A 27,802-nucleotide genomic window follows, 5' to 3' on the forward strand; every position below is an offset into this window, starting at 1 on the left:
AAAAGGTTTTTACAGTTATGTACAATAGCATATATACAGCATATATAACCAGTCGGCAGTGCAAATCAATATTCACACACACACACACACACACACACATATATACCTCACCTCTGACTTTTTATTACATAATCATGTTACTATTGTGCATCTTTATAAAACATAAATATATTCTTCAATCAGGAACTACTTTGGCATTTTCTTCCGAAACAAGAAACAACTTCACACTTCCGTTCATGTCCAGCAGATGTCCTCCTTCTTTCTTGTTCTTCTAAAACTCCAAACAGGAACTCAGTCATACTTGGTGCTTCTTTAAAGTTTACCTTTAAGCTACATGAAGCTGTTTCCCGGAGATTTGAAAAGTGCAATTTTTTTTCTATGTTCCTTTAAAAATAAAAAGGCTGAATCAGTTTTCACTTAAGATCTTATAAATATTTATTTCTTTTACTACAGCTCTGACATATGCACATGCAAGCTTAACATGTAGGGAACAAAGGAGGCCAAAGACAGTTATTTTTTTACAGAACCGTCGATCTGGAGGAGACCAACCAGCAGGCATGAGTTTAGCTTCCAGCTTAAAGGGAAAAAAACAGCAGGCGAGACCAGAAACTTCCTGATCAGCTGATTATTTGATCTTTGCTTTGCTCCAAGGACGACCCGCTTTGTTCCGGGATCTCTGTCCTTTTGGATAAACTGGTCTTACAGGTTCTGGGCTGCGATTTCAGTCCAGTTTGGGGAGATGGAGTGAGGAGTTCCCCCCATCCTGACCCAGCGTCTCCTCACAGTTGGCAGCTTGTTTCTTTAATCCAAGAGGCAGAAAACAGGAAGTTGTAGTTTTTTGACAGTCTGGCGTATTTGGGTCGATGATGGGAAGCCCACCAACGCAATGACTTCTCTGGGGAGCCACTGGGAATCTGGGAACTTGAGTTTGTTTTACTGGAAAATCTCTCTCCGCTCTGTGTTGTGATGTTATTCCTCCACAGTCATCATATTTGCAGGGCTTCTAGTTCCGACCCAATTTTGAAATATTCACTCAGTCTCTTAAAACCGGAGCAGAACCAGCTGGTCTGGGTCAGAGAGACTTTTCTGTCAATAATGGGACCATGAGAGGAAAAGCCTGTATTTCATCGGCATACCATCCAAAGCCTTGGATTGAAATATTACAGTTTTATCTAAGCCATCAGATAGAACTATATGTATGCAGATTTTTCTAATTTCTACTGATAGAATAGCTGAAGAATATATTCTATAAATGCAGCTCAAACCACTTTTCGCTATAGTTTTTAAATGCAGATCAAAGATGGCGGAAGCTTTAATAAAACCACAATTATCTGATCAGTGCGTCTCTAATTTATCTTGCAGCTGTGTCATTCAGTGGCTCCCTTTGCTGCTTAAACATCTTCAACATCTTTAAATAAAACCTAGAAACATCCCGAAAACATGTTTGGACTCTGGTGGCGGCACAGCTGATACAACCGCCGGCCATCCCTGCAAATAAAGGAAGCAGCAGCGTTCAGGAGGCCAGAGACACATCAGCTGTTATTTACAGATCACAGACCCACACAGCTTATGTTCCTGCTCCAGAAACGACTCTGAAGTCTGTTATATACATAAATACAGCGTATCTATCGGATAAATATTAGCAGCAAGTTTGAGGTACAAACTTGGAGGGAAAAAAATAGAGATGCATATTTGTTACATCATCCTTTCATGCATAGAGGAACGAAACACAGAAGTACATGGCATCCTGACAGAGAGGAGGCGTGCTCGGCAAACATAAAACTGCTCCTTTCTAAAACCACGACCAAACTCCGAATAAAACCAAACATCAGTCAGAACTGAAGAGCATTTACTAATGGGTGAAGAAGAAATCAACCGTCCATCAGTTTCCTTCTGGAACCGACACACATGGAGCTAACGCTGAACTAAAAAGGAAACAGCACAGAAGTAGGCTGCAGAGCACGGCGCTCACATTCAGTCGCGCTTCCAACAAGAACTCAACGCTTGCATTTTGCACCTCCTTCCTCCTCCTCCTCCTCCCAGTACCGGACCTCACTCTGTCAGTCCTGCTCTCCAGCTGAGCTGGACTGAGGACAGCGGCTACAGGGTGAATGTGAGTGTAAATCCAGGGAGCAGCACACACATGGTGCTGCATCTGAAGGTTCTAGGTCTACTTGTGGAATCTCTGCAGATAAAGGTTGGAGTCGTCGAACAGCGGGTTCTTCACCTCCATCTCTCCCGTCTGTAAAAAAACAAAACAATAATGAATGATGAGAGGAAAAAAAAACTGATTGCATGTTTCCGTTTTTTCATTGCCTCTCATACAACACTGTTTATTTCAGGCTCTGAAAGAGATCATGTGCAGGATGCTCAGGACCTGATGTTGCAGCCATCCATACCAGCCAGAAAAATGGCTAATACCTGCTTCTAACATCCTCTCATAGTCGACTGAATGAAAATATGGTTATGTGACTATGAGAAACTGAAGGTTCTTCAGTTCTATCACAGCAGATTCTACCATATTTCTTAAGAGCCAAATTTTCAACAGGAAGGGGGTCACCAGAAAAGGCCAAGCAGGAGACAGACAGATGGACTACGGCCCTGATCCAGTCTGCTGCGGTAAAGTAGGATGTCCTGGAGAAGATTCTCAGTCATCCAGGTCACAGTCATTCCAAAAAAGTAAAAAAAAAAAAAAAAATATCCACTGGACTTTGTTTTCAAGTCCGAAGACGTTTCACTTCCCATCCAGGAAGATTTTTCAATTAAAATTGTTTTTATTTATTTGTTTATTTGACAGGGACAGTACAATTAAACATTGCAACCAAACAGGTGGCCGATGTCCAAGTACATAAGGCTTGTAGCCATGGGCTAATTTGCAGCCTTCGTCCCTGGTTAGGCTTTTAAAAGGTGTTAGCATTAAGAGGGAGGGAGGTTAGTAACGACACACAAATGCATAAAAACACACAAAAAAACAAAAAACAAAACAAGAGAAGTTAAAACAAAAATGTACAGTACAAGCCAGTTTAGTGCTAACACTCTTGATTGTCTTTGAGCCATTTTTTTCAATCTTGTGGAGAAAAGTCGAATATCAGTCTGTGACTTAAGCTCCAGAGGCAAAGAGTTCCAGAGATGTGATGCTTTCACTGAGCAGAGTCAGAAACAGCATCGAGTTCAAGGCTTTTCAGAGTGGACCAAAAACAAAGATCTTTTTTGGCTTAGAGAAGAACAAATTAAACCTGACGAACGGGTCCGCCCCTTAGGAATGGGTTTCGTTTGGTTTATTTGGGGGTTTCAATGATAGCATGAAGGAATCAACTCAGTTGCTGCATGGTAGGTTTTTGAAAGCTGAAAACCAGAGGTGGAAAGAGTACAAAAAAAAAATTGTAATTGAGTAAAAGTATCTAAATCTTCCTCAGAGTTAAAGTAAAATTACCCATCACAAAATTTACTCAAGTAAAAGTACAAAATTACTTCATTTAAAATGTAATTTGAGTAAAAGTTACTTAGTTACTATGAGTTATTTAATGCAAAAAAGGATGAGTCATGAATGTAATTGATCACAAGGTGTTTTAATCGATTTCAAGGCGTATTTCAGTGGACCATATTTCAGCCGGGCTAAAGAACATACTTCCTCACAGCACAAGGACAGTCACAACCTGTACCATAAAGTGCAAACTATTTTCAGTCCTGTCCAACAGACAACACCATGATAGGAATAAAGACATTTAAACTACATTTTAAAGTTTTCAAAATGCACATAAAATTAAAAGCCCAAAAGATACCAGAAATCAAACTAAAACTCAACAGAATCCCACTGTTAATAACAAGCTCCTCATTTAATGTTTTTAACTGACACTTGTTTTTACATCAATTGCTTATATACTTGAATTGTGTAAATAAAGTGCTGTTAAAATTCAAAAGTCTTCTTCTATTTTTTAATGGCGATTATGTGTCGGTTCCGTGACACAGGGGTTTAAATTTCCGACTGCATTTAATTTTTTCACCATCAGTATTTTTTATTTTTTTTTCCCCACTCAGTAACGTGAGGGGTTAGGTTAAAATTTACTCAAGTAAAAGTAAAAATTACATATTTCAAAAACTACTCAGAAAATTACAATTTACTCATAAAAAGTACTCAATTACAGTAACGTGACTAAATGTAATTTGTTACTTTCCACCCCTGCTGAAATCTGAGTTAGAGAGGGTGAACTTAGATTTCAGCTTTCAAAAACCTACAATGCAGCAAGTGAGTCGATTCATTCATGCCATCATCACGACCCCTACTGCCTTAGAGGGGAACAGTAGACCTCACCTGTTCATCCAGGCCAACAATTCCCTCTAACGACCCCCCTTTCAGGCCCCGTCCACACGAAGACAAACCCTGGCCTAAACGCACAAATTTTTCACCAAACCAGCCTCTCATCCACACGAAGCCGGCGTTTCGGGGGTCTGTAAACGACCATTTTTTTATTCACCCTTCAGAGTGGGAAGATTCTGAAACGCCGTATTCGCGTTTCCATCTTTACACCCTAACCGCATTTTTTTTTTACACGCATGCGTCATAGCGTCGCCTCTAAACACGCAAGCGCGACACATCACAACAACAATGGCGCCGTTGCTGCTAATGCTACTCACCCTGCTGTCGGGCTGGTCGGGCTTACAACAGAATCTTCTTCTGGAATATCTCCAGGAAGAACAGAGCAATATCGACCACATAGTTCAGCACCTGAATTTGACTTAACCACGAAAATAGACCCGCAGGGCAACCATGTATAAATATTAGTGCGCATGCCCAACATTTCGCTTATTTTTGCTTTGGCACCACAGCGCCACTTACAGGCCTGGCATACATTTTGCAGCGTTTTCATGCATTCGTGTGGACGCTCACATTTATTTTACGTCTCCGTCTTTACGGCAAACGTTTTGGAAAATATCAGCGTTTCGTGTTCGTTTTGACTTCGTGTGGACGGGGCCTCAGAGACACAGACAGGTATGGGGCATTGCAGGCTAACAAAAGAAGCCAAACGACCCCTATTCCAAAGGGGTGGACCCGTTCGTCCGTTTCAATTTGCATGTTTTCTAAGCTGAAACAAGACTTTGTTGGGCTGCTGTATAAAACCTCAAACTCAACGCTTTTTCTAACATTCTTGAATTGAAAAAGCTTCCTGGATGGAAGAGAAACGTCTTCAACTTGGAAACTAAGTCGAGAGGATAGTTCTTTTTTTTTTACTTTTTTGGAATACAGTAGGATGATAAACCTATCAGTTTACACCAGGGGTCGGCGACCCGTGGCTCCAGAGCCACACGCCCCCCCGGTGCTCTCTGAAGCTTTTTCAAAAATCTATGAACATAGAAGAAGATGGATATATTTTTTTGTTTGTTTTAATATGGTGTATTGGAGGTAAAAAAACCATTTTCCAATGCTGTAAAAATTTATATCATAAATACATTCAAAGAATAAACTTTAACTTTATTGTCAAGGAAGATTTGCATTATAGGGTTATGGAAGGCATGCTAAATATGCAGCCGATCACCAAGTGGGGAGTGAGAGAAAAAGTACGATTGCAGAACTTCTGTATAAATTAGAGGAGAGCAAAGATAGATTTAAGAAGTGGATTGCATCTCCAGACTCCACTACTGCTGCTAGTTTGGTTGCAAGCATAGAAAACCGCCCACAGATCAAACAGGTACACTGGAAAAACGATCAAGAAATAAGTACAAATTTCTTAAAATAAGTGTATTTACCCTTGATTTGATTAGGTCAATGAGATAGTTTGCCAATTGTTCCATTGGCAAGATGTCTCTTTTTTTACTCAATTCAAGAACAAATGCAGTTATTTTAAGAAAAAATGACTTATCAAGATTTAGATTTTTTGCAGTGTAGCGCTCTGATACAGGTATGGGAACTTTTTTCCAGCCCTCCCCAAAAATTCTCAAAATAAAAATGACACAAAAAATCTGATTTCTTTATTGTGTTTCTATAATTTCATCAAAGCAACAAAAACTATTACATTACAGTGTTGACCTGCGAAGCTTATATAAGACTTTTACATTTTTGCAATTCCAGAGAGATTTGCTTATTGTTTCGTTTTTCGCTCCAATATGGCTCTAACCCAACAGTTTTGCCGACCCCTTGTCTAGACACTCACCCTCACCTATGGTCATGAGATCTGGATCAAAAAGAAAGAGGGAGAAATAAGCTTGGATCCATCCTCCCTCTAGAGAAAGAGAGGAAAACGCCAAAACTCCAGACGCAACATACTGTACAGTAAGGAGCCATCTGAAAGCATCCAAATGCCCGCAGAGACGTTGAGCATTACGCATTCCCTGTAGTCTAATGATAGCAAAGCTGAAGAGGTCAGCCTAAATGACTGGTTAGGTTTGGAAGCAAAAGGAGAAGGCTGCCACCCTGAGGATAATCATCCCTGGCAGAAGTTTGATCTGGGGCAGGATGGGTCCTTAAACTTGGAAAATGACCAGAATTCGTCACCAAACTAGTTACAATGTGGCTTAAGGACAATAAACACAATGTTTTAAAGTAGCATGAGGGGTTTGACTAAGAACTCGCTGTCATCATTAGCTCAGTGAATTGCCTGGTTCCTTATGGCCCATGCATGTACTGAGACCCCAGATGAAAGTGTGTTTACTCACTGGTGCCAACCCTGGACACTCGTACACGGTGAAATCTCCATCCTCATTCTCCTCGTCTGTGGACGCTCCCGAGTCAGGAATCCTGGGCTCGTCCCTGCTTCTGCAGAGATCAAACACGCAGAGGCACACAGTCATTGGCTACTGAACGGGTGTCTCTGGTTGGACGAGGCAGGGGGACACTACGGGACTCACTTCTCCAGGGAGAGCATCTGCTGCTTCTGGTGCTGGTAATGGTACATCTGCGCACTCTGGGCCAGCTTCTTGTCTCCAGGCTAAAAAAAACATCAAAAGTTCCCATCAAGATGCAGCAAAAACCCTACAGCTGACATTTCCTTACAGCAGAAGCATTTCTGCTGTCAGGGCTGCTCATGGTTAACAGGCTGGGGGCCTTTCACACATATTAACTAAATTTAACCAGTTGCTGAGGATAGTACTTGATGCAAGTGATAGAAATAACTCTAAAGACTGCTATGACCGTAGAGGAGCCAGAATGTCTTCAGAAATACATTCACACATTAACTAGAGTCACATGACAATTAAGAACACAGTCGCTTAGATTTAAGATTTTTCTTATCAGGACTTGAGGTTCTTCAAAAATGATCTAAAGACGTGACTTTAGGGCGATTTCACGGCGTTCCCAGGATTTGATCAGTTTAAAAGGGTTGCAAGTAGAATAAATTACTCAAAAAGCTTCGTGGTGCAGCGACGGTCAGGTGAACTAAAAAAACATGTATATCTACGTCATTTTTTCTTAAAATAAGTGCATTTTTGCAGTTGAGGAGTTAAGTGAGACACTTGGCAGAGGTTGACGTTAAGGATTTTTACCACTTGCCCTTCACATTTCATTTGCCCCGAAACAATTTTTACTTGCCCAGTATAATGTTTGCTAAATATAGTTCCTAATATTAATATTTTGTATATATTTCAATGAAACATGTTTGTTTTTTAAATGTTTTTTTGTAATTCAGTATTTTTTAAGCTTCCAGGTTCCTGGTGTGCATCTGCATGCGTCAGATAATGAACTCCAGCCTACATTACCGTGTGAACATGCTTTTCAATCCTTCCTGCACATTCTTTTCAAACCAAACTTTGCTTTAAACTGTTGTGTGCTTGGAAAAATATAAATTGTAATGTTAAAAATCTAAAAAGAAACTTGACAAGTTAAAAACAGATAAAAGTATGTAGCCTCGGGTTGACGTTAAGGATTTTTACCACATGCCCTTTGGGCAAGTCACTTTCACATTTCATTTGCCCAGAAACAATTGTTACTTGCCCAGTATAATGTTTGATAAATATAGTTCCTAATATTCATTTTTGTATATATATCAATGAAACATGTTTGTTTTTTAAAATGTTTTTTGTAATTCAGTAAGTTTCCAGGTTCCTGGTGTGTATATGCATGCGTCAGATAATGAACTCAAGCCTACATTACCGTGTTAACATGCTTTACAATCCTTCCTGCACATTCTTTTCAAACTAAACTTTACTTTAAACTGTTGTGTGCTTAGAAAAATATAAATTGTAATGTTAAAAAAAACTTGACAGGTTAAAAACTTAAGATAAATCACAAGACAGAAGTCAATGTCACAAATGACTAACTTTTATTTTAGAGTCGCAGTATGTTTATACAAGATAATACTATTAATATAATGTGACTTTTCTAGAGAATCATTATACATAGTTATTTATTGCAGGTGTTACATAATTTCAGAATTTCCTGACTTTAAACTGACTCAGGATTAGTTTTCCTTGACGAAAAAAAAATTCAGCCGTTTGTCGTTTTGGTAACTACATCAAAATTACCACTAGGTGGACAAAAATCACGCCATCTGGCGGAAAATCACCCGGCTTTTACAAATCAGGCGAGAATGTGTACAAAATAACAAAAATGGCGCCGGCAACGCTTCCGGATCGTTTTCATCGAATGTCGGTGATTTTAAAATAATTTTGAGTAATAAATAATTCTTTTTTGAGATCATTGCACTTGCCTGGCGGGCAAATGCAATGAAATTTGTACTCCCAACAAAAAAAACGACTTGCCCCGGGAGATCGGGCGATGGTTAACATCGAGCCCTGCTTGGAACAAGACAATTTACATTTAAAATAAGAGAAAAAACCTGCAGTCTCTTTTTCCAAGTGCATGATATCTAATTGAGATAATTAGACTTATAAAGTTGGACATCATTGAGAAGTTATTCAGATGTGAGTCGACTCAGCTCAAGTCAACCACCAGATGTTTTCTATTGTCAATCAAATTGATTTTATTGTTTATCAAATGGTTTCTATTGCCTACCAGATGATAAAATATCTTAAGAAAGGAAACGGAGCACCTGGTGCTTTGAGTAGTGAATTTGTTTGATATTCTCTCTCCATCTCAACAGACTATGGTGCTTAAGCATAATTACATTTCCTCAAGTTTGAAATATTTTTCAAGAGATCTACTCACAAAGTTGCCAAAGGTTTGAGCTTTCATCACACCATACGCAGGATAGTCCACCTTCTGAGTTAGCCGTACCCCCTTCTGCAGTCTGAAACAAAAGACATGAATCAATAATGAGGCGTGCTGAAAGTCGACATGCATCCTAATTGGTCGAGTAGAGAAGACTGAGGAGAGATGTCTTACCTGACCCAGCAGACTCCTGCTATGACCATGGCCAGCGAACCCGCTGCGATGAACACGCTGCTCATGACTGAGAACACAGAGAAACAGATGATCAGAAGGCTGGATTTATCTGCAGGTCTGTGACAGTCAGAGGAAGACATGGTCTCTGAGAGCAGCGGCAGGAAGACACTGAGGATGATAGTGAGACGGCGTGGCAAATCCAATGTTCTGTAAAGGATCAGCTAAATCACAAGACTTCAATGTAGGCAGCACTCACAAAGAACGCCTTTGAACTAAGACGCCTGGGCTGGGCTTAGTGACGTGGTTAGAATGTCAGATCCCGTCAAGATGGATTCAAACAGGGTCCGTTTATTGAGAGGTTAGTCCTGTTTTATCATTTATATAACAAATGTTCAGAGTTTAGATGTTTCGACAAACCACTGGCCTCTTTTCTCTGGATCCATCCGGCAGCTTGAATCAGCGACATAATCAGGAGCTAGACTCCCCAAAGATGACAGAGTTCACATTGAGAACAGGCTAGCTTAGTCTAGGCCTCGGCTGTCAGACTGTGAACCTCCCTCTGTGTCCTCTGGGCCCCAGAAAGCCTCCATGGCTGATAGACGAACTTACTAATGTAGATATGGTCATTGGAGGGTGAGGCGACGATGAGAGGGTCTCTGAGCTGACCAGGAGTGTGGCTGGTGGTGGATGGGGGAGTCGTGGTGTTGAGAGTGATGCTGGGGCTGGTGGGCTGCTCTGTGGGGGATCCTCTGTGCGCGGAGCTTGGCTGGATGAGCTTAAAGTCCTGGGAGAGTGGCGCTGAGACAAATGAAGGCAAAATTGGAACAATTACAGCATCAAGGATGTGGAGAAGCAAAGAGAAGCCTGGGAAGGCTTCATTCAGGTACCTGGCATCCTGGACTCGGTCCTTTGCTCACTGATGATGGCCGACAGGAAATCGATCTCCTCATCTAGCTCAGGGTAGGTCCTCACCGCACCTGCATTCAAAGCGAGGCTTAAATCAGACCAGCTCAGAGAAATGGGCGGACGGTTTCAGATTCCGCCACAAACCGATTTTTATATCAACCCCAAACCAAAAACTGGACAGCGTCAGAAACACAGAGTATTTTTATCACTGCGACGTGGTAAAATGAATTATTACTTTAAACAGCATCTCTGGAAGGTCAAAGGTCAAAATCATCTCAGAAAAGAACAGCTACTCGAGCTATGTTTGTTTAAACCAATCAGAAATATTTCAGTGAGCAAATTTAAACCTCTAACAGGAGAAAACCTTTAAAAAAGTATTTTTTTTTAACGTTTCTACAGGCCTCTGAGGGGCCAATGGCTCCCAGAGGCAACAGATGTTAGTAGGAATAATTGGAATAAGTAAAGCCTTTTTTTAAAGCACGTTAGCAGCTCTTCTTACATAAGTTTTATAGGCCAACTGTGGTAAAATATACTTTTACAAATAAAGACACTGACAGTGGATCCAAAAATACAGAAACCGGTTGATTATGGGGGGTCAACACCCTGCAGCTCAGGAGCCATAAGTCACTCAGTGATTCTTAATCAATTCAGTTGATTTATATGTAGCACCAATTCTCAGCACTTCACCTCGCATTCCTCTACAGAGATGATTTAGTCGCACCATCCAGATTGGTTAAGAGTTCTCTATCCTACAAAACCCAGAAGAGTTTGTGTGTTGCAGCCAGAGGTGGGGACTCGAGTTTGTGACTCGTACTCGAGTCACACTTAAGTAGCATATTTAATGACTTCAGACTCGACTTAGACTTGCATTTGAGGGACTTCAGACTCGACCGAGACTTGCGATTTCCGACTTGTGAACAATATTTTATTTTTTAAGTGTTTTTTTGTTTTACTAACTTGACTGATCGCCGCTCGCCTTACCCGCACACAGCGGAGGTTAAAAAAAACAAAAAACGGCCGAGGGGCTGTCAAACAGTCATGTAGCACTGACGTCACTGAGGCAACGCTACGTGACATATAAGCAGGTATTTTTCACTTACCAGTTCAAGATAATGATCATTCCCTAGATCCGTCTCCGTGACGGAGGTGAAAACACAAGGAGAAACAAGCACGCAAATTATTGAACTTATTTTTATTAATCATGTAATTAGAATTTATTGTGCCATTAATTTAATATTGCAACAGGCCTACTCTAGACTTGAGACTTGACTTGGACTTGAGCTCTCAAGACTTGAGACTTGACTTGGACCTGAGCTCTCAAGACTTGAGACTTGACTTGGACCTGAGCTCTCAAGACTTGAGACTTGACTTGGACCTGAGCTCTCAAGACTTGAGACTTGACTTGGACCTGAGCTCTCAAGACTTGAGACTTGACTTGGACCTGAGCTCTCAAGACTTGAGACATGACTTGGACCTGAGCTCTCAAGACTTGAGACTTGACTTGGACCTGAGCTCTCAAGACTTGAGACATGACTTGGACCTGAGCTCTCAAGACTTGAGACATGACTTGGACCTGAGCTCTCAAGACTTGAGACTTGACTTGGACCTGAGCTCTCAAGACTTGAGACTTGACTTGGACTTGAGCTCTCAAGACTTGAGACTTGACTTGGACTTGAGCTCTCAAGACTTGAGACTTGACTTGGACTTGCAAAAAATGACTTGTGAACATGTCTGCTTGCAGCAAGTTGCAGACAGTCAATATTCTGCAGCAGAGTGAATAGGGTTGTTGACTTTCAGCAGATTAAATTGAGATTAGTTCAGCCATAAATAAAATTTAACAAGGTATCTGGAACCAGGCATTTAAAATCTGGGAGAATCCAACAAGTTTCAGGACAGATGGAGATATTTCTATTCAAAATATAAATAAAAAACCCAGATTCAAGCTAAAAAAAGAGTGAGAGCTTCAAGCTTCTGAGCCTTTTTGCCGATTTAAGACACCAAAGGGGCCCAGGATGCACGCAGAGGTTGTTGCTTTCCTTTTAGACAGGTGACTTAACATGTTTAGTAATGCTAACTATACAGTATGATCTGGTTGAATTTTCTCTGTAAAGGGACTTGTGATAACATGTGTTGTGAATTGGCGCTTTAGTACCCAAGGCAGAACACTTATTAAAGTCATATAAACACCACAGTCTCCTCACCTTTTTAGTTTTTCTAATACTGAGCAGCCCTTAGATGTTAAACACACACATATTCAGTTTATGCAGAGAGATTTAAAAGGTTTTTTTTGCTTTTTCATTGTGGCCCTAAAAGAGAAACCGTAATAACGTCTTATTTGAGTATCTGCTATGGCGCCCCCTAAGGGCAGCAGATAGAAAAAGAACAAGGAGGGGAAAATAAACAAACCAGAAGTGGAGGGTGGTGGGTGAGTTAAACACTCCTTAATAGGGGGTTTTCAGTGACGTCACTGGCCAGCTCCCGGTCCGCCATCTTGGGTGGCATATTATCGTATATTGAATATATCATGTCGCGAATAGATAAGTACGCCAGCACGCTAGAGCCACCAGATCATGGAACATATCTGAGGAAATGTTCCGTGATCGACCATATGGACCCCTATGCCCTCCACGGTGCCTTGTTTAGCACTAATCCAGATGATTGGCCAAATGTAGAGCACGGTAACATAGTTCATTACCCGGTGTTCAGTGAAAACCCTCTGCACACTCTGGAGGAAATGAGAGCGTACAAGGGTCTAGAGGCTCACAACCAGTTCACATCTGGTTGGGTACGAGATGTCGAAGTGATGTACATGAAGGAAATCGCCATCATACGTGGACGGGTGAGTTTTAATAAGATGGTAAAAATGTAAACAATCCGACGCAGGGCTCGCTATGCTAGGTGGCTAACGGCCGGCGGTGCGCGAACAGTTCCAAAGCTACAAGTCCTTGGAGTCTCATGTGCAGTTTACGAATGGATGGGTTCAGGAGCTGCAGCTCATAAAGCCAGCAAACAGTGCTAACCGTTAGTGCTAACAACCACTCAGGCATGTAATGTACTTTTAACTAGCTGCTATGTGTTTCAAAGGTTTGGTTAGTAACGTTAACTGCCAAACCTCCCTAAACCCTCCGGGTTTCTCGCATATTTGAGCCTTTTCCCGCTGGTTGAAATCAAGTTAAGGTGAAATTAATCAAATTAAAACACGGCAGAGAGAGGGAGTCCAGTACGCGGTGGTCATAGGCAGTAGTCTGAGTAGCGGCGGCGGAGACGGTCAACATTGCGGCCACGGAAAGTAATACGTCATGACGCCCACGCCCTATTATTAATATATTCTTACATGTTTTAAATGCTTGACAGTTAATTACCTGTGACAAAGTGAGCACTGCAGACTCTGGCGTGTTCCAGCTTAACACCGTCCAAATCGGACCTGGATATCCGTGTCAGCCATAGGTGACGGCGTTGTTCAGATAGCTGTTTTGTTTTTTCACATTGATTCACGATTACGGCTGGTATGCGATAGAAAGAGCGTTGATCTCCACCTCCACGGGCCGTGCAACCAACAATTACACACGATTTCACCATTTTTCACTGTCAATACTGCCTAAGGCTGCCACCCAATATGGCGGACGCGCTGAGTAGTCACGTGAGCGCGACGTCACATGAAAACCCCCTATTCCATTATAACAGTATAAACAGCCTTTCTGGCAGGGAATCAGCTTTCTTTGAAAGGTGGTCCACAAAGCAAACACTGCCCCCGTGTGGCCAGTTTAAACATCATCACCTGAAGCACCAGCCTGGATTCATTTTCAAAGGGGTCATGTCATTTAAAGTCAAACATTTTGAGCTTTAAAATTTTTTTATAAAGACCTTACATTATTAAAATCAGCCTCTTATGCAAAGAAAGAAATATATTTTTAAATGTTGATTTTCAGTGTTTGATATATTTTCTTTAAAATGATAGCGACTAACGGATGTGAATATAAAGTACTCCTTATGATTACAGGTTATTTTTATTTCTTTTCTTCTTTTATTGTATTACTGTTTTTATCTATGGTGGTTGAGATGCGTTTGGAGCAGCTGATCCATGAACCCAAGGAAGATTTAATCCGAGGTGGACTGATAAAGCTACTTTGACTTTGGCATTAGGGACAAAATGCTTTAATCAGAGGAGGTACAACTGGATCCAGACAAAACAGCAGAATGTCAAAAAACAAAGCGCAAGTAGTAGAAAGCAGACATAATTACAAACAAATTTAAGGAGTAGGAGTAAAATTTTGTCTAAAGTATAATTCCTTCAGTAAAGTATAGATAGCCACAATTTCTACTTAAGTAAAAAAAAAAAGTGTTTGTACTTTGTTACTTAATACCTCTGCATATGAACAGCACAATAAAGTTATTACAGTAGAAAATTTTATTTTATTTTAGGAGAACGCTCATGTAAAGTTCTATCTAGAGCAATGGTAGCATGTTCGGAGGACGCACTACGAGAGGATCAGCCTCTACGGTGACGCTGCCTCCTAAACCCTCCCTGCAACTAGAAACAGACTCAAACAGATTCATCGGGACCCAGATTTAATCAGCTCAAACAGTTTTGCATTGATTGTTGAATCTGAAAGACTTTCCTGGGTAGGTTTGTGGCAGACATGTTCACAAGTCATTTTTTGCAAGTCCAAGTCAAGTCTCAAGTCTTGAGAAGGCCTGTCACAATTATCAATTAATCGCACAATAAATTCTAATCACTCGATTAATTAAAATAAGTGCAATAATTTGTGTGCTTGCTTGTTTCTCGTTGTGTTTTCATCTCCGTCACTGAGATGGTATAGCTTAAAGGTCACTATTATATCTATGGAATGATCATTATCTTGAACTGCTAAATGAAAAATACAATTTAAAAAAGCACACATGCAATTTTTTTCCAGTTAAATTTTGCATCTTTATTTTTTTCTTTCAAAAACAACAATTGTCTTACAGTATTTACCTGACATTTGTGGTTACAACTTTTTCTAGTTTTAGCAGTAAATGTCTGCTCTTTTATTTTTAAGTGAAAATGAGGGCTGTGAAAAAAAAAAAAACAATCACAATCCTGCTTTTTATTAATACATATGAAGTTAGCAACTACAACAGATAAAGAAAAACCCTAAATAAATACCAGGACATTAACAATAATTTCATAAAAGAAACATTGTGGCAATAACTTAATGCCCTGGAACAGACAGAACCGACTTGGCGGGCAGTATTTTAAATTCAATTCAGTTTATTTATTTAGTGCCAATTCACAACATTATTCACACTATATTTCTCCTCTACGACTGCCATGAAGTTTTTAAAGCTTGGCTTGTCGATCATGCATGCATGCGCACGGGCGCGCGGGCATATATGTCACGTAGCATTGCGTCAGTGACGTCAGTGCTACAGGACTGATTGACAGCCCCTCTGCCGTTTTTTTTTCTCTCTGCTGTGTGCGAGTAAGGCGAGCGGCGATCAGTCAAGTTAGTAAAACAAAAAACACTTAAAAATAAAATATTGTTCACAAGTCAGAAATCACAAGTCTAAGTCGGGTCTAAAGTCATTAAATATGCGACTTAAGTGCGACTCGAGTACGAGTCACAAACTCGAGTCCCCATCTCTGGTTTGTGGGAACCCATGGGACCCAGAGGGGAGATTTTATTTATTCAATATTAATGGCATCCATTGTTTCAGACAAGAAAAACAATGATTATTTAAATTATGACCAAACCCAAATGTAACTAAAGGTCATTGTTATAAAAGGAACTCTTTCAGCAGTCGGATCTTTTTAAGCCTAAATTTTCCCAGCAGGCCTCCCGTACCTACCGTTAACAGGCTCAGATGAATGAGGAGCAGAATGAGGAGCAGAATGAGGAGCAGAATGAGGAGCAGAGTGGTGAGCACGGCTCCTCCTGCTGACGCAGCGCCCATCGCTGTTCTCCACCAGAGGGTGCAGGCACGCCCCGCAGCGGGAGCCGCCTGGCCGGCAGAAGTGTCGTCCCGCCCGAGCGCAGTCCAAACTGCCAGGACATCTGTGAGACCCTGAGGAGGGAGAGACAGCACAGGTTGGACTCACTGGAACTGGACTCTGATCCAGTCAGATGGGTTAAAGGAGTGCTGAGGAAAACCAGCCCACTGCATCCAAAGATGTCAGAGATCTGCTTTTTGTGGCCTAGTCAAAGCTTCAGCAGCTTGTTTTGCTAAATCAGCAACATTTTTGTCATTTCAATCACCCAATATACGTTGAAAGTAAATGTATGTATGTAAGGTTGGACACTTGGAGGTTAGAGTTTAATTGCTCGCTTCTTTGGCTGTATTCACTGACAGGTTTATTTGCTGGAGGGTTTTGTTTCTATTCATGTTCAGGTGAATTTAGTTAGTTTGAAAATGGATGTTTGGTTTGGTTGATGTTGACTGGTCTCTTTGGTGTTTTTTTTTGTTGTTTGTCGAACAAATTGTCTTAAATTTGACAATTTGTCTGCAGGTGTAGGGACAAAATGTTCTAATCTTTTTTAGAATTATAGAATTCTAGAAAATATTTTGCTAAATCTCTCTGCTCTTTGCAGCGTTTCACCTCCGATCATTTTAGTTTAGATCAGACAGAACAGCGACGGTCGCCACTGGGATCCATTGGAACCAAGCAGGACCTGAAGAAGCAGGTCGGTCCAACAGAAAGCACAGCGAAAGCGGCCGGTCTGCTAGGCCCCAGGACTCCATGCTCCTAGAGGTGATCAGCAAAGGAACCTTTACAGGTCTGTTGTGGGAACTGGATCGGGCCTTTCAACCTTTGGGCCAATGTGGCGTTTTATCTGGATGGAACTATATCAGATGTCCTTCGCTCTGCCAGGGGTGGATTTAGGAAATTTTATCAATTATTTATTAATTAAGGAACACACTTATTATTATAAGCGTTCTGATGGCATTTTAGACAAAGGATTTTTTATCAAAAACATAATTAATGTGCACAAATAAGGAATAGTTGTATTAACTATACATGTAAACTGAGTTTTATGGGGCCCCATAAAGTATGGAGGATAAAAAGTGCCAAAATTAAATAAATAAATACAGCATTAAATAAATAATTAAATGTGTCAATAATTAATTAAATGTGGAATTAAATAAATAAATGTGTCATTCATTAATTAAAACCATGTCACTAATATAAAGTGCCACAATTAAATAAATAAATACAGCGATAAACAATTAATTAAATGTGTAATTCATTAAATAAATAAGGAATTAAATATAAAAATCTGTCATTAATTTAATAAAATACGTCTTCATTTTATTAAAAATATATATATAATTATTTCAGTGTGCATTTAATTATTTCATGGTCCTGTGTCGCAGTGCATCGAAACCATTAAAAGAATCTGTCAAACTCACCCATCAAAGTTAGGGGGCGGTTATCTAACACCTGATTGGTCACCCTGCACATTAAGGCGAAGCAAATCGATTACAGAGACTCTGTTCGAAAACCTAGGACGGGTCCTCCAAGGACGCGGTCTACCTAGACTGGATCCTTCGAAGTCCTTGAAAATAAGGAGACCGGAAGAGTTTAGGCTGTGAATTCGACCAGGTCCACCCTTCGGCAGGTTTTACCGCCGTATGCTCTGTTGCTTAGCAACAGTAAACGTTGACACACAAAGCAGGAAAAGAATGAATACAGAAGTTTTCAAAACTGTTTATTTATTTCTGTTTTATTGTAAAGTGAACAAAGACTACACTCACAAGAATCCAGAGTGGAATAAATGTTCCAACCACCGGGAGCAGGAACAAATAAAATCAAATGTAATGATAGAAACCTTAGTCAGTTAAATAACCTGCTGCTGTCATTCTGCACATCTCTGATGTTGCTGCTATTTTCAAATATCCATTACTGTAAAAATGTCCATAGCTGCATATTGGTTATTTATTCTCCAGTTTTATATTGTTAAAATACTTTACAGTATTTTATTGTTTATATTTTAACTCTTCCCTATTATGTTATTCTTATACATTTTTCTAAGGTCCCCGTTTGTGTGACCATTTTCAATAATCTTTCTGCTGCTGTAAATTTGCACATTGTGGGACAATAAAGGGATTTTCTATTCTATAAAAGGGGTAGAAAGATATAAGCAAATCTAAACAATGTATTTATAAAAAATATATCTGCAAAATCTCTAATATTCAACAACAAAAAATACGTAGTTAAGCATATTGTGCAAAACAGCAATAAAAAGATAAAAATCCCATCGGATTTATAGTCCCCACCCTGCAAATATATTAGAATCTGTCCTTAAATTCCAGCCAAACCCATTTAATCAGTAACAGATAAAAACCTTTAGATAAATCAAACATTACCGCCACATATCTGACTCTATAACCATTAAAACAACTATTTTTCATTAATCTCAGACGGAACTATTAAATGACTTGTATTATATTAAACTGAACTTCCAATTTTCACCACTGTTCGGCGCCAAATAACCGTTACTCTGATCACGGCTTGCTTGGTCTCGCAATGAATCCTGGGATATCCAAGAATACCGAGGATACATCAGACCCGTCCTTCAAATCGGGCTAAAAGAAGGACGCATTTTAAGGCCGCATAACGAGGACTCTTGGAATCCGACCAGACCTCGGCGCCGCGCTATGACGTAATCGGCCTTCGAATCCGGTCTTCTAAGGATGCGTCCTAGGTTTTCGAACAGAGCGAGAGACTGTGATCCACAGGTTGTGGACATACTCTGATACAGTAGGAGGCGACTCGATTTGCGTTAAGCCCGCCCCCTAACTAAGGCAGACACCCTGTCTACTTTTAAGGCTAGGCTTAAAACTTTCCTTTTTGATAAAGCTTCTAGTTAGAGTGGCTCAGGTTATCCTGAGCTATCTCTATAGTTATGCTGCTATAGGCTTAGACTGCTGGAGGACATAGGGACCCCCATTTCATCATTCTGCTTCATTCTATCTCTATTTGCCCACTGCAGAATCTGTTAGGTCAATCTCTATGTTCTGCTCTCTCTGCTTTTTTCTCATCACAGTAACTTCATCTGGTCTGTTCCTGTTTGGCTGTGACATCATACTGGATAGAAATATCAGCTGTGCTGCTGCCATCAAAACCTTTGCTTATAGATGTTGGAGCTTGGCCTGTTTTACAGTGTAGTCCTGTTTCTCTGACTGTGACTAACTGGATGTGCTCATTTCATCCTCTGACATGGGAGCTGGCTCGGAGCTCATCTGCCTGGCAGTGTTTCCTTTTACAGTTACCTTTTGTATCTCTGCTTCTTTTTCTGTCTCCTTCTGTCTCCTTGAACCCCAGTTGCCCTCAGCAGATGACCGCTCACACAGAGCCTGGTTATTCCTGTTCAAAGGGAGTTTTCCTGTCCACTGTCGCTACAAGCATGCTTGGTGTGAGGGATCATAGAAATGAAACAAAATAGAATCTTTAACACTAAAAATACTCATTCTATTGGGAAATCATCATAGTTACCTGCTCAAATTAACCGTGGTTTTTGCAGTGAACAGTCTGAATCTCAAGAAATTTTCAAAAGTATTTTCTAATTGACACAGCAGGGAAAAATAGGCGACATGATATTTTTCCAAATATCATTCAAGCTAAAAGCCGTTTCTCTTTGAGGACTATATTGTTTTTTTTGGTGAATTTGGAAACATAATCCGGGATTTTCTGCATGCAAACAGCAGCAGATGAATGGCTCACAGCCTCTGGACAGCACCATGTATATGTAAAACGGGCCCAGCAAAGTAACCCCCTCATTGTGCGCTCAGGTACCAGCAGGGATGCGGGGCTGAACAGGACTCAACAGGTTCTGGAAGCAGCCTCCACGTAGCAGCCAGCATAATTAGACACTGCCATCAATATTAAGCCCTTTAGATTCCTCATTAGCATCCCTCCTGCAGGAAACCTGGACACGGGTTGCCATGACAACTGCCATGGCAACTGAGGGGCAGTAGCATCATCGCAGAGAAGTGAGTCACTGCAAGAATCCAGAAGTCATGGATGGTTTGAAGCTGCAGTGTTTATGTAAAATGCAGAGAAGGGGACTTCCAGAGTGTAGTTAGGATTCAGAGATTCTTGAGTTTCCTCTGAAAGAAATGTTTAACCAATCTGACTGTAGGACTTGTTTGACTTGTCTCTGTAAAGTACCTTCAGATGACCTGTGTTGTGAATTGTTGCAATAAAAATGAACTAAACTCAATAACATCCAACAATTTTTTTTAAAGATCCATAACAAGATAAATGTTAGGTAAATGGTCTGGCTCAAAGATGGCTAACATCAAACCTTTATCAGAGATTAGGGATGCACAATATTGGAATTTTGGCCGATATCCGATACGCCGATATTTTAAAACTCATGTAGCTGATAACCGATATCGATACTGATGTTAAAGCTGGACAAAAATAAGTAGTCATTGAAAATAGCAGTTTTGTTATCCATTTCTGACACTTTGAAAAATAATATACTCAAATATATTTTCATATGCTGATATCAAATTGATTTTTAAAAACGCGGTATCGATCTATTTTACTTTCAAAATCTGGTGAAATTTCATTGTTCTGTTACAAACTCTCGTGATATTTTGCAAATTCTTGTGAGATTTTTTTAGTAAAATAGATCGATACCGCGTCAATATAACAACATATAAAAATATGACAAAATTTCATGAATTTTCGGGGGATTTCGTAGCATTACGAAGACATATAGCAATATTTCATTAGTAAAAGAGATTGATATGATGTTTTTAAATGGTAATATATCAGCATATGAAAATATTGTGATATAGGGCTGGGCGATATAGAAAAAAAGCTTATCGATAAAAAAAAATGCATATTGATCGATATCGATAATTATTGAAAAGATTTGAAACCATATTTTATGTGCAGCTCTGCCTGGACTTTTTATAATATTGCTAAATGATTTAATTTTAATAAAAAACACAAACACAGCCTTTGAATTAAATCTTTATTTAACCAACTTTTTAAACCATAACAGAATTGTTTTAAAGAAAAATAACTTAAGAGACCTAGGTTATGTTATTAAATACTGACAAAGAATAAACTAAAGTGACCAGAAAAGTGACCAAAATAAATATAACAAATAAATAAATGCCCCCCCACCGCCTTCGCCCCCGTTTCCTGCTTTAACCTGAGTTATTACTTTGAAGTTGCTGGGCTCTCAGCATTTTTCTCTCAATTGTTAGAACTACGTGGGAAACTGCCCAGAACTGAAAATATATATATATTTTCCTGAAGATTCCTCGGAGGAGAGCCGCGCCGGGGCCTACACAGCTCGTACTACTGCGGGTGTGAGCGGCTGAGATGATAAAAAAAAAAAAAAAGTTGGTTGTGTTATCAGACTTCGTTTTTACTGGTTCCCTACATATTTTACAGATAACTGTGGTTTGTTTTTGGTCCGACTTGCCATGACCGAAATACTGCCAGACTGCCGAACTACAAAAACCCTTCTTTGGAACAATTTCCTCCGCCTCTCCTTGCTGCGACATCTTCATGTGCTCTGTGTTGTGGTTTGAGAGGGCAGCGCTTTGTGACGGCGTGCCTGGGTCCGCGATTGTGATTGGTTGGGAGGAAGCAGTGACTAGCATAAACCTACATGCTAGGCTAAAATGAGAAGGAAGGAAAACTGCGTTTCTTTTTTATCGAACTTTTATCGACCCTCTTTTTTTCTATTGCGCCACACGTCTATCGATCGATATATATCGTTATTGAATTATCGCCCAGCCCTATTGTGATATTTTAATGTATCAATATTTTTCCCTCGTCTTTAGAAGTTTTTAAGTCTGTAAAAAATAAGTTTTTGAGAAAGAAGAAGTAGTATTTTTTTTTTTTTTTAGACTTAGAAACTCAGAAGCTGTTCAAATATCGGGTTAAATATCGGTGGGGTGGCCGATGTCCGATATTCAGTTTTAAGGCCGATACCGATAGGGGGCCGATTATATTGTGCATCCCTATCAGAGATAGCTACTAAACATTTGCTAAAAGATAGCCAACAACAAGTATTTGTTAAAAAAAAATGTAATAATAAATATTTGTTAAAAGATTGCTGGCAAACTTTTATTCAAATGTTGAACCTTTGTGCAAAGGTCACCAATATTGAATCTTCGTTCAAAGATCACCAGCATCAGATCTTTGTTCAATGGAGGTTTGGGATGGTAGCAAGTCCTGCTGAAATCAGCCTCTCAGTAGAGCTTACAGCAGAAGGAAACAAATTCTAAGTTTTATTATTGATAACAGAATCATCGACATTGACAGGAATAAATACAAGAACTATGTCCCTCTGTGGGCAACCAATTGAAACTTTTAGGAATGCACGATATAATCGGCCCCCTATTGGTATCGGCCTGTATCGGCCTTAAAACTGAATATCGGACATCGGCCACCCCACCGATATTTAACCCGATATCTGATCAGCTTCTGAGTTTCTAAAGTAAAAAAAAAAACAAAAAAACTACTTCTTCCTCAAAAACTTATTTTTCACAGACTTAAAAACTTCTAAAGATGAGGGAAAAAATATTGATACATTAAAATATCACAATATCTTCATATGCTGATATATTGCCATTTAAAAACATATCAATCTCTTTTACTAATGAAATATTGCTATATGTCACCGTTATGCTACGAAATCCCCCCGAAAATTCCCGAAATTTTGCCATATTTTTATATGTTGATATGTTGACGTGGTATAGATCTATTTTACTAACAAAATCTCACAAGAATTTGCAAAATATCACGAGAGTTTGTAACAGAACGATGAAATTTCCCGAGATTTTGAAAGTAAAATAGATCGATACCGCGTTTTTAAAAATCAATTTGATATCAGCATATGAAAATATATTTGAGTATATTATTTTTCAAAGTGCCAGAAATGGATAACAAAACTGCTAATTTAGATACGTTTTTTTTTTCTTAAAATAAGTGTATTTGCTTTTGGCTTCAGTAGGTAAAAGAGAGATTTGCCAAGGAACACGACAATTTACACTTACAATAAGAAAACACAATTGCATTGTCTTATTTCAGGTGCATTTTATCAAATTTTCTTATTTTAAGAGCAAAAATACTCATTCCATTGGCAAACTATCTAATTTACCTACTCAAATTAAGCGTAAATACACTTAATTTAAGACATTTCTACTTATTTTCAGATCCTTTTTCCAGTGTACCCCGAAATCCCATAAAAATTAATGAAATTAATGAAAAAACCCCCAAAAAATAAATGAATTGTAATTATTTTTAATGATCCGCGGAAACCCTGGATCATTTCCGCATGTTTTGCTGGTTTGAATTTAATCATCTGGTGCATGCTCTCTACCATCTCCAAGGAACTCAGAGCGGAGCGGACGGGAGCCACAGTGCAGGCTGTAGGCTTTGCTTTGAGCAGCCGGTCTGGAGCGCAGCGGGGCGGAGCGCTGACAGAGTATGTGGGATTTCGGGGTTAGCATGACATGTTGGTCATGTTGCTGTTAGCATAAACAAAACGTGTTGCACAATGCTTGCACACTGTTGCACTTTTATCCACAACTTTCTTTCCGCCGTCATGGTAGGTCACTCTAAATGCAAAGCGGTCCCATACAACAGACCTATAAAGTGCTGCTGGCGCGTCTTCCAACTCCTGTTCTTTTCCACTCGCCATACCCACACAATTCTACACAACTGATTTTTTTCTGCTACATCCGGCTACGCTGCTTCGCTTCTTCTTCTTCTTGTTTACTACTGGTGGTTGGCTTTGGTCGCAGTACCGCCACCTTTTGCTCTGGAGTGTAAACGCTTCGCCTATGAGAAAAAGGAGCAGCGCATGAACCGAACGCAACACACGCGAAACGAACCGAGACAGTCGAACCGAACGGTTCGGACGGTTTTCATAAACCGTTCCATCCCTATTAGAAATGGACACTAATTTTTTGCTAGTTCCTAGCATTTCAGAACCAGCTGTGGAACTAGCAACCAGTTTTAGTCTGTAAGGCAGACACTCTGTCTACTTTAAAGGTTAGACTTAAAAGTTTCCTTTTTGGTGAAGCTTATAGTTAGAGTGGCTCAGGTTATCCTGAGCTATCTCTATAGTTATGCTGCTATAGGCTTAGACTGCTGGAGGACAAAGGGACCCCTTTTTAATCATTCCAGTTCATTCTATCTATATTCTGCTATTCTGCAATATCTGTTGGTTCAATCTCTAACGTTCTGATCTCTCTGCTTTTTCTCATCATAGTAGCTTCATCTGGTCTGTTCCTGTTTGGCTGTGACATCATACTGTATAGAAATATCAGCTGTGCTGCTGCCATCAAAACCTTTGCTTATAGATGTTGGAGCTTGGCCTGTTTTCCAGTGTAGTCCTGTTTCTCTGACTGTGACTAACAGGATGTGCTCTCTTCATCCTCTGACATGGGAGCTGGCTGTGTGTTTCCTGGACGGGGGCGCATGTGGAGCTGGTTGACAGTTGCCTTTTGTATCTCTGCATCTTTTTCTATGTCTGCTTCTGTCTCCTTGAACCCCAGTCGCCCTCAGCAGATGGCCGCTCACACTGAGCCTGCTTATCCCTGTTCAAAGGGAATTTTCCTCTCCACTGTCGCTACAAGCATGCTTAGTGTGAGGGATTGCCTTCGAATCAATGAGTCAATAAAATCAGCTGGTTGTCCTTAGATAGAAAACCAATTTGAACCAATCTGACTGGACGATCTGGTGAATTGTCTCTGTAAAGTGCCTTCAGATGATGTGTTGTGAATCGGTGCTATACTGTATAAATAAACTGAATTGAATTCATTAAAAAGAAAGACAGCAACAAAATATAAAGAACAAACTTGAAAAACCTGATAAGACAAAAAGAACCCAAGTAAACATTTTTAATTCTATTTTATTTTATGTAATTTTGACCATGTATTCTCTCTGTTCACTCTATTTATAAACAAATGAGGTAAATGTCAATAAAAAAGTTCAATAAAAGGTTTTCCTTCAAGCGAAGATTCTGAGTTCTAACCTTTCTATTGGAAAATTGTGTTTGATCAGAGCTTGAACATCACGGTGCCGTTGCCTAGCAATACCACTAACTGGCCATAGATGTTGGTTTTATAGATCAGATCCTCTCGAGTCTACACGCCAAATACACGACTTAAATAAGCTTTTATTTCCCCAAACAAAACAAAACCTCAGCAGGAAAAAGCAAATAAAGAACAATCAGGTTCAACAGGTGGACTTGGAACTGACTGTTGATCATCGCAGGATTCACAGCAGGTCTGAACGTAGAAACACAGACATCAAATCAAAGAAAAGTCTACAGTAATCATGAGCTGAAGGACTAACGGAGTCCCACTAAGACCAGTTTGCTGAAGACAAACCAGCACACCCAGTACTGGACAGACACCTGCAGACGTCACGCTCTGCTCCAGCTCTTCAGCTGACAGGAGGAATGTGTTCCTGAGAGCGTCCAGATGACGCTCACAGCTCCCCCACCATAACCGAGCGCCTCACACCAGCTCCAGTGACACATCCCCTTTGGCCTCTTTTGTTTCCCAGACAGCTCCTAATAGGATCCTGTCATCCAGCCTTCCTGGAACACGCAGAGACTCGCGTCACAGAGAGCCTGCCACCGTGGCACCACCTCTTCATCATAACAGGCATCTGCAGGCCCAAAAGCTTCCTCATTACCCAGACACTCATTAAGCTCTTTATCCATCTGATACTTTCAATGTTATTGTTGTGAATCATCCTTTGATGATAGAAAGATCCAAACATCCAGATCACAAACATGTCTGCACTCAAAATGTGTTAAATGTCCCGATACCTTCTGCTCTCTATTAATAAATCCATTCATTTAATCAGCTCCCCTCAGCTTGGAGGTATCTCCATATAAACAGATCTCTTACCTGGAAGCTGGAGTTCAGTTTGAACTCAAACATCAATGACTTCAACATGCTGATTATCTGCTCTAAAAACACAGCAGTAAGTTATGAATAACTGGATGAAGTCACGAGGTGAGTGTTTCAGTAGGTTAATGAGGTCACAGACTGAAACACCTCCTGGATGGATGCAGGGATCGTCTCCTAGGCAATACTAGGCAGTTGCCTAGGGCCCCAAGTTCCAAGGGGCCCCTTAACACTCTGTTTACATGTATGGTTAATAAAACTATTCCTTATTTTTGCACATTAATTATGTTTTTAATAAAAACCCTTTTGCTAAAATGCCATCAGAACGCTTAGAATATTAAGTGTGTTGCAGCCCCCACCTTCAGTGTCCACCATATTGGATCAGTCCATTTGCTGCACATGTTCATAAATGTCCAAACAGACAGCAGCATGCAAAGAGCAGTGTTGCTAACTTAGCGCTTTAGTCGCTATATTTAGCAACTTTTCAGACCCCTCTAGCACTTTGATTTCAATAAAGCGCCTAGCGCCAGATCTAGCGACTTTTTTCTGCTACTGGAGACTTTGGAGACATCTAAAAGCCGCGAACTCTGCTCTCCAGAGCAAGTAGATTGGTAACCCCGCCTCCTGCTCTCCTCTATCTTGTCTGCTGTCATGATTCATGCAGCTATTATTTCATCCAAATGAAAAATGGAGAACAGATAAGCAGATCATGGCTTGTCTACAGTGAAAAGAAGGACTGGGTTATTTACTTTGGCCTTTTTGGAAACACAGGAAGGAGCAATCAGCTAAGTGAGCTTAGTGCTTGGAAAAAATCTTTCATTCCTTTAGAGACAGCATGAAAAGTCAGCTGAGTACAAAACATAGAGAGGAAAACAACAAGAAAAGGGACAAAATGTAGAACAAATAATGGATGTCTATTCTATTAACATTTCTCTATCTGTAGAATGGATCTATTTTATGTGTTGTCTTCTCAGCTCATAGGGCCCCCTGCCTGTCTTTGCCTAGGGCCCAACATTTCCTAAATCCGCCCCTGCCTCCACTGCTCCTCAGCTGGATGTGAGGGACAGCACCTGCTCCACTCAATGCAACAGTCATAATCATAATAATAATGATAAATCTTATTATAATTGAAGCTTTGGAGGAAAGCTACGTTTTCAGGCTTCTAGCAATAAGATCCAAACTAAACTCTGTGTTCTCTGAGGCTCTGTGTTGAACAGCTGGAGGAAGCAGGCAGCAGCAGATAGCAGGGAAATAATGGAGCCCTATCAGTAACGGTCAGCAGCAGCAGCCTGGCGGCAGGAACCAGCTCCGCTCTCATTTCCTTACCTGTCAGGCAGGAGCTGAGGACCAACAGGGCCGCAAACACCGCAGCCCGGCCGAGCAGCGGGCTCCGCATCCTGGCCTCAGCTCCGGCGGAGCGCGGAGACCGAGCGGAGGAGGAGTAAAAAGACGAGAGAGAGGAGGCAGATGCTGCGGAGAGGAGTCGGTCCGGATCATCCCTCCATCCCCTGGTTCCTGAGGGAGGAGAGAAGCTTTGACAAACCGGGGAACCAGCAGCACAACCGAGGAGGGTGTTGTGGACTTGGAGGGTCGGATCGTGTTGACTCCGTTTGGTTGAGGACAGACTAGGAGCTGAAGCGTGTGACGTAATGACGTTGCTGCGTCCTCCGCTGCTTCAGGTGCAGCTGCCGCGTGCGCGAGTTCTATTACTGGCCACTGAGCCGGGAGGTGATTAGTGGGATC

The 27,802-nt window shown here is 40.5% G+C and overlaps 1 protein-coding gene across 1 annotated transcript; it reads right to left on the reverse strand.

The window, feature by feature from the left end:
* Positions 1-410: 410 nt before the first annotated feature.
* npdc1b (neural proliferation, differentiation and control, 1b) lies at positions 411-27,714 on the reverse strand. Its single transcript, XM_038294121.1, has 9 exons — positions 27,386-27,714; positions 16,010-16,225; positions 10,162-10,251; positions 9,884-10,072; positions 9,275-9,341; positions 9,098-9,179; positions 6,844-6,923; positions 6,652-6,751; positions 411-2,242 (listed from the first exon to the last, which is right to left on the reverse strand). Exons 1-9 carry the CDS (start codon positions 27,453-27,455, stop codon positions 2,171-2,173), a joined length of 966 nt encoding a protein of 321 aa, XP_038150049.1. The 5' UTR covers positions 27,456-27,714; the 3' UTR covers positions 411-2,170.
* Positions 27,715-27,802: the final 88 nt, after the last annotated feature.

Source organism: Cyprinodon tularosa, unplaced genomic scaffold (genome assembly GCF_016077235.1).
Source record: "Cyprinodon tularosa strain WSP-4 unplaced genomic scaffold, ASM1607723v1 ctg334, whole genome shotgun sequence".
NCBI classification, from domain to species: domain Eukaryota; kingdom Metazoa; phylum Chordata; class Actinopteri; order Cyprinodontiformes; family Cyprinodontidae; genus Cyprinodon; species Cyprinodon tularosa.